This window comes from Blennius ocellaris (genome assembly GCF_963422515.1).
Source record: "Blennius ocellaris genome assembly, chromosome: 7".
In the NCBI taxonomy this organism is placed as follows: Eukaryota; Metazoa; Chordata; class Actinopteri; order Blenniiformes; family Blenniidae; genus Blennius; species Blennius ocellaris.
The window spans coordinates 2,372,514-2,380,318 of NC_137656.1; the positions used below are offsets into that span (position 1 = coordinate 2,372,514).

At 51.9% G+C, this 7,805-nt stretch overlaps 1 protein-coding gene across 2 annotated transcripts; it reads right to left on the reverse strand.

The window, feature by feature from the left end:
• Window positions 1–492: 492 nt before the first annotated feature.
• Window positions 493–6,633, reverse strand: LOC308132542 (uncharacterized protein). 2 transcript variants are annotated; one of them, XR_013936704.1, is made up of 3 exons: window positions 6,515–6,633; window positions 5,539–5,783; window positions 493–577 (listed from the first exon to the last, which is right to left on the reverse strand). XR_013936704.1 is itself a non-coding variant. In XM_080499684.1 (2 exons), the coding sequence occupies exons 1-2, from the start codon at window positions 6,630–6,632 to the stop codon at window positions 5,635–5,637; spliced, it is 267 nt and encodes an 88-aa protein (XP_080355810.1). In that variant the 5' UTR covers window position 6,633; the 3' UTR covers window positions 4,427–5,634. The 2 variants fall into 2 exon arrangements, 1 of the variants encoding a protein (XP_080355810.1); XM_080499684.1 differs by lacking the exon at window positions 493–577 and having other exon boundaries at window positions 4,427–5,783.
• Window positions 6,634–7,805: the final 1,172 nt, after the last annotated feature.

Below are 7,805 nucleotides of genomic sequence, written 5' to 3' on the forward strand. Positions count from 1 at the left end.
CCTCTATGCAATACATTGGTTCCATATACCGAGAGGGAACGCCCGTTTTTTGTAAGACGTCAACATCTGAGGCTTCGCAGGCCTCCCCAAAAAAAATGCAAAGAGGCTGATTAGAGGTTAAATATTTTTACCCTCCGACTGACTGCAACACGAGCAGACCAACGCACGAGTGACCGGGTGGCTGGACGCCACGTGTGTGTTCGCAGCGGAACATGCCGGATGTGCGATGAGCGACGGGAGGAAGCGCCGGGACGAGTGCGGCGCAGATGGAAGCGCGTGCGACGGCGACGGCAGGCGGCGGAGGAGGAGCGTTCGGTCCGGGGGGTTCGGGGGGATTCCGGTGAGGCCGGCGACCTGCGGAGACGCGCGGCCGCCGGCGTGCGGACGCTCCGAGCATCCGGGCCTGCAAGGTGACCACGCGTGGCCCCCACCGCCCCCTAAACGCAGAACGTAGGCCGGGCGCGGGGAATGTTTTTAATGTGACACGTTTGTATCCTCCATGTGAAGCGTTCACACGCCGGGGTCGAGTTTGTAGGGGGAAGATGTGGAGTCTGTCGGCTGTCAACCAGTCCAGCTGCTGACCAATCACGGCTCAGAGAGAGAGATAGAGAGAGAGAGAGAGAGAGAGAGAGAGAGAGATTAGAACACTACTTGAATCTGAGCAGGACAGAAAGAAACTCAAGGTTTTAATAACTAATCCATTGTAGTCGTTAGTAGTGGAGTTATTTTACTAGTATCTGCAATATAAAAGTTTTTTTTTTTTTTATACAAAGAAAGTAGATCTCTCGCAATGTATCAAAAAAATTCACTTATTAAGTTCCATCAGTCAGTGGGAGGAAGATGCTCTATAATCCGAATTTTAGAGGAGGAAGATGCTCTATAATCTAGATGTTAGGGGAAGATGCTCTATAATCTGGATGTCAATAGAGGAAGATGCTCTATAATCTGGATGTTAGTGGAAGATGCTCTATAATCTGGATGTTAGTGGAAGATGCTCTATAATCTGGATGTTGGAGGAGGAAGTTGCTCTATAATCTGGCTGGTAGAGGAGGAAGATGCGCTATAATCTGGGTGTTAGAGGAGGAAGATGCTCTATAATCTGGATGTTAGAGGAGGAAGATGCTCCATAATCTGGATGTTAGAGGAGGAAGATGCTCTATAATCTGGATGTTAGAGGAGGAAGATGCTCTATAATCTGGATTCATGAGTCTCTTTTATATTTTCATTTAGTTTCTAATCTAGCTTTATATAAACTGTTTTTAACCTTTTTCATTAGAGTGTTTAATGAGGATTTGCTCGGTAAAAATCTTACCATCATCTCTGTATAGACTTTGAACCCTGCAGCTGATGTGGTGTGTTTCCCTCCCAGTGCAGGGGTTCTGCTGCCGCCTCCAGCAGAGGCCCGGCAGTGGGAGGGGGGGACACAGGGGAGGACATGGGGGGACGGCGCCGAGCAGAAGGGGAGGAGACGAGAAGCTGCCGGCTGTGGGCGACTGGACGTCTCCGGACATCCAACCGGCAGGTGAGTCCGTCACATGTTCATGTCTCCACCCACCGCGATGTGGGTGGAGACGTCAGGGCCACGTTGCCGTGGGCGACCGTCACCTCGGGAGACACTTTCTCATTGCCGGTCACTTCGCAAAGCTCCTGGCGAATCCCTCCTCGAAATGTCCTCTTTGTTGCCCCATCTCGGTTCGTGAGCGATCTTGTTGTGATCGGGTTTTTAAAAAAAAGGCGGGGTTACTATTGTGAAATCCGTACTCGTAGTGACGTCACGCCCCCGGCCAATCGGTGACCTGCTAACGTCACGCAAGTACTGGAAAGGTACCCAGTATCAGGCACTAACACTGAAATGAAAAAACCCTTAAAACTGAGGCGACTCAAGGCCAGTGGAAAAGCTCCATTAGATATATGAACAGAATGGGAATGGAACCTGCAACCTCCCAATTGAGAGACAACCTGCTCCACCAACTGAGCCACGGCCTACCCCGATGGCAATGGGATTATGAAGTAACGTAGGGTCATTTGGTCACAGATTGCTGGTGTCCAACGTAGGGCCTGACGCTACCGAGAGGGCTAGTAAACTAGCATTAGCCTCGTAGTCACGCTATCGCGGTGACTTTGTGAAAAGACCCGTAACGCAACAGCGCCAGGAGAGGTTTTTCTGGACATTTCACCGTATTTTAGGTTAATATAAGGTATTTTTCCACCAGACAAACTAGAACTGAAAGAGAGCTAGCTACTTAGCTAGCTAGTTTAAACTGAACAGCGACACTTTACTGTTCCCGTTGCCTGACATTCCACTTCAGAGACATTCATGCTTCAAGTCCCATATAAAAGCCAACTGTTAGAATAACCAGTCAAAACCAAAAGCAGATTCAATTCAATTCATTGGGCTTTGTTTCGTCTCAACTGGTGCGTCTGGTACTAATATGTACTCTTACTTTTCACGATACGGACCGGGGGCTGCTGTTTATTCACACCGCTGCCCACTTGAAAGGCCTTTTTGATCAACGCAAAACCCACTGCGACACAACAGCTTCCATCTGGGCCGATGGCGTCCAGGCCGAGCGCCCGGATGCCGATACAGAGACCAGCGACAGCTGTGTTTGTGGCAAATAATCTAATTTCATTGCCAACTGACATGAAAGACCCCACTCCCCGCCCCCCCTCCCCCATTGTCCCCGGTATTGGTGGATGTGTTTTCTGTTGTGCTGGAGTTTTGGGGGGAATCGCCCCCGCGGACATCCTCGGCTGATCGGCAGACAACAGTTGTTCAGAGGTAGTTCTGCTCCGACCCCCCCACAACCCCCCCACCCCCCGTCCCCCGGGGGTTCGGGTTGTTGGCAGACCGCGGCAGACATCTGTACGGTGGATGTGGCCGAACCCCGACGCTTACATCCCTGCGAGTGACTGACTCCTTCAAACACATTTCACCTCCCCCCACCCCCCCCACCCCCCCCCCTTTTTTTTTCAGCAACTCCCACCACCCCCAGCGACCGCCACGGACCTCCTGGCGCCACCCTGGTCCCGGAGCTGCATCTGTATCTGCCTTCGCCGCTCTGGGACGGCGAGGACGAGGAGACAAGGTACGGGGGGGGTTCCCCTGGTGGCAGGGGGGGGGGACCATCTGCCGTCCGGTTCACTGTGGTTTTCACCCCAGTCGGCCTTCCAGATAAACTCCAGCCCAGATCCGAACGCTCTCCAGCGGTGATGTCAGTCGGAGGGGTGGGGGACGCGCAAATATTTTTCCCAAGCAATTAGAGGGGGGGGGGGGACGGACGGGGCCCGCCCGGTGGGTCCGAGCCGGGGATCGGTTACACCCGTGGAATCACTTAGTGTAACAAAAGGAGGACGATGTTCTGTAAATCATCAGTGGAGACACGGCATGGATGAAGAGGAGGAGGAGTTTGGAATCATCATTAAAGACCCCAAAAGCAATGAAATCGTTAGAAATTCCCCTTTTTAAAAAAAAAAAAAAAATCTTTTTGACCTTCTCTCTAAATTACAGATCCTCCCCTACTTGATGTCTGCTCCCAGCGCAGAGTCAAACTAAGACCGGAAGCACCAAATGATCCATGACAGCGTCACACACCCTCCGAAACGGTTCTAGTCTTCGCATGGCAGTAATCGCCAAATTACACATTTTAAGTGGTGTTCGTGTTAATCTGCTCAGGATTTACGAGAACCTGCGGTTTTTATTTGCGTCGGCGTCGCGCACAGATGGTTGTTCGACCTTTGCGTGGAGAGCTGTGGGGGAAAGCTGGGTGACGTGAGTTGGTGTGGTCACTGCTGCAGGACGGAGGAGGAGGAGGAGGAGGAGGAGGAGGAGGAGGACGATGACGCCGGAGCGCCGGGAATGTGACGGACGACGACCCGGACTCCGGACCGACTGCAGGCCACAGCGCAGATTTTACCCCCCCATGAAGAACCTCGGGAAAATTAACCAGCGAGGGAACAGACTTCTGCTGAGGAGGCCCTGCAGCTGTCCACGGACTGAGAACACACACACACACACACACACACACACACACACACACACACACACACACACACACACACACACACACACACACGGCCTTCAAACCAGCATCTCCTAATGACACGCTGTAGAGTGTGTGCGAAGTGTGAAGGTGGTGTGAAGGCGCCTCGCGGGATCACAGGAGAATAAGTGTTTATGTACCGCAGGGCCATGCGGGGGGGGGGGGGGGGGGCGCACGCTCGAGTAATAAGACCCCCTGCGGACAATTGACATGCTCGTGCAACGCAAACGACTCGGGGTGGAACAGGTGTATTTGTTTCAAAATGCTAACGGAGGTGAGGAGCAGCTGCAGGGAACCGTGAGGGGAGGAGGAGGAGGAGGAGGAGGAGGAGGAGGAGGAGGAGGAGGAGGAGGTGGAGTCATTAAGAGAATGAACGTGACAAACAAGACATGATCACATGACTGAGAGTCTAAAATATCCTAACGTGTGGAATGATGACACGAGGGATGCACCGATAAAGTATCAGTTAACTTTGCAGTATCGGACCGATACTGGTATCGGTATCGGACTGATACCGGTATCGGACCGATGCTAGCATCGTATCGGACCGATATCGGTATCGGACCGACACCAGTATCGGTATATCCCGACAAATTAAATGATATGTAAACTACGATGGTGTTTTATATTTCTACCTCTTGACTTGTGTTGTTTTGTGACAAAATGAACTGAATCTAACAATCACATATAAGAATAATATAAACAATGGTTCAAAACTGTGACGTCAGTTTGAAGAGTCCGAGTTCAGTTTCAAGATTCACCAGCTGCTTGAATATAATCGAAGCCAGAATTTGTATTTGATTCCATGTGGATGTAATTTCCTAAATCCTTTGGAAAACATACGCCATGTTCTCCGCTGTATCTCTTGAAAAGCTGTGAAAACTTCAGTCGTTATTTCTATTCTCACTCAAAGGTAAAATTATCTTGTGTTTTTTATTTATTTGAATGACACAAGAAAGATTTTAAGTCCCGTGGATATCTGAACTCTTTGGTAACTTTTCATCAAACGCTTCTATAAAGGAAAATCTTTGATTTGTCAAGTTTTTCACTTTGTCAACAAACGTCTTCAGCTGTTCGTCCCACAGACGCATGTTCCTTACAGATGCACCAACAGAAAAAAAAAAAAAGAAGAAGAAGCTTTCTGAAGTTAGAAGATTTATTACCAGGAGACATTTTTAGAAACAAATAAATAAACTTCCAAGTGTTTCTTTCATTGTGTGCATGGTTTAATAACCGGAGCCGAAAGCGCACATTTACATCAGCCAATCGCAAATTTATCTTTTAAATACCTTTCTCTCTAGCTGAATAAACGGTGAAAGGTTTTCCTCTAAAGTGATAGAATAACTCAGTGAGAAAACAAATAACTCTTTAAATGTTCTTTTTTTTAATTGTTTCTGCTGCCCCCAAGTGGCGGAACGCGGCAACGCACACAATACTTCATTTACGTGTGTTCAGCCTGAGCGGAGACCTTGAATTTATGCAAAAACCAACAGACCTCAGCACATTTCTGACATTTCCCTCGAGATCCAAGGTGGTGCTCTGCCTAAAGTGACCCTCCTCCTCTTCCTCTTCCTCCTCCTCCTCCTCTTCATCACTCCCCCCGGCTCATGTCGGTGTATTGCGACGCTCTCCTCTGCGGCCTCTGCTCGCTGCAGTGGTAGCAGATCATACACCACACGCTGTGCTCGGGGGCGATCTGCACCCCACCGCTGCTGCGGGACGGCCTCAGGGCACAGGAGCCTGCAAGGGGGGGGGGGGGGAGTGGGGAGTGGGGGGGGAGTGGGGGGGTAAACACAGGCCTGGCTCGTCCGGAACGTGTAACAGGAAAAACTCAGACATCTGCAGCCCTCATGAGGCTCTGGAGCTGCTCCCTTGAAGCTTGCACGTTTAAAGATGTACCGATATCGATACCAGTATCGGGCGCCAGGTATCGGCTAGTGGAGATTCTTTAGTCGTCATGACAATCAACAAAGTAAGACGGAGTTTCAAGGCAGGAGTGGTTTGTGGCGATACGAAGCCGCCACGTGTCGTTTACCCGTAAGAGAAAACTCAGTGGTTTTCAATATGTGCTCGGTATCGGTAAGTACATAAACGTTGGTGTTTAAAAAAAGCTGTCGCCGTGCATACATAGTTAAAAATGTTGAATTAGTTATACAATTGAGGGACAAATTATACGAAAAAACGTCTAAATTCCTCTTACAATATTAATTGTTTCAATGTTTTCCTTGGATTGTCGTGGAATAAATGTTCAGAGAATTTGGTTTGTCTGTTTCTTATCAAATTTCATCACAGATTGTTGGATCATGATTTGAATTCTGCAAATGTGGTTTTTTTCCCCCTGTGCAGTTTGTCTGTTCAATCCTCTGAGTAAATAAACACTTTGATAGTCGCCTCAGTTCATTTTGACGTTCCAGGTTTTTGTTTGTTGTTGCAGCTGATGTTTCCAGATGTTGCTGCACAGTGACTCTCACCCAGGATGAAGTAGGCGGCGGCGCTGAGGCAGAGGATGATGAGGAAGATGGAGCCCAGGCCCAGGTCTCCCATCACGGAGCAGGCGTTGGGACAAGCGCAGCGGCTCTCCACCCACATCTGCAGCGGCTCCGCCGAACTCAGACTCTCCTGACGGAGCTCCGGCTGCAGACGAGTCGGGTCGCAGTGGAAGTGAACGACGGTGAGAGGACGAGGGAGGAGGGCCGGAGCAGGAGCAGGAGGAGGAGGAGCTGAGGGAGGAGGAGGAGGTGAACGATGGTGAGAGGATGACGGAGGAGGGCCGGAGCAGGAGGAGGAGGAGCAGGAGGAGCTGGGGGGAGGAAGAGGAGGTGAAGAAGTGAATGATGGTGAGAGGACGAGGGAGGAGGGCCGGAGCAGGAGCAGGAGGAGGAGGAGGAGCTGGGGGGAGGAAGAGGAGGTGAACGATGGTGAGAGGATAAGGGAGGAGGGCCGGAGCAGGAGCAGGAGGAGGAGGAGCAGGAGGAGCTGGGGGAGGAAGAGGAGGTGAACGATGGTGAGAGGATGAGGGAGGAGGGCCGGAGCAGGAGCAGAAGGAGGAGGAGGAGGAGGAGAGCCGGAGCAGGAGCAGGAGGAGGAGGAGCAGGAGGAGCTGGGGGGAGGAAGAGGAGGTGAATGATGATGAGAGGATGAGGGAGGAGAGCCGGAGCAGGAGGAGGAGGAGGAGGTGAACGACGGTGAGAGGACGAGGGAGGAGGGCTGGAGCAGGAGCAGGAGGAGGAGGAGCAGGAGGAGCTGGGGGGAGGAAGAGGAGGTGAAGAAGTGAATGATGGTGAGAGGACGAGGGAGGAGGGCCGGAGCAGGAGCAGGAGGAGGAGGAGCAGGAGGAGCTGGGGGGAGGAAGAGGAGGTGAACGATGGTGAGAGGATGAGGGAGGAGGGCCGGAGCAGGAGCAGGAGGAGGAGGAGCAGGAGGAGCTGGGGGGAGGAAGAGGAGGTGAACGATGGTGAGAGGATGAGGGAGGAGGGCCGGAGCAGGAGCAGGAGGAGCAGGAGCTGGGGGAGGAGGAGGAGGTGAACGATGGTGAGAGGATGAGGGAGGAGGGCCGGAGCAGGAGGAGGAGGAGCAGGAGGAGCTGGGGGGAGGAAGAGGAGGTGAAGAAGTGAATGATGGTGAGAGGACGAGGGAGGAGGGCCGGAGCAGGAGGAGCAGGAGCAGGAGGAGCTGGGGGGAGGAAGAGGAGGTGAACGATGGTGAGAGGATGAGGGAGGAGGGCCGGAGCAGGAGGAGCAGGAGCAGGAGGAGCTGGGGGGA

Bases quoted from the DNA above. Each gene is read 5' to 3' on its own strand.
- LOC308132542 (XM_080499684.1), bottom strand. From the start codon at position 6,632: ATGTGGGTGGAGAGCCGCTGCGCTTGTCCCAACGCCTGCTCCGTGATG. The intron at 5,784-6,514 runs GTGAGAGTCACT...CCCCCCTTGCAG, and splicing joins CGCCGCCTACTTCATCCTGG to GCTCCTGTGCCCTGAGGCCG.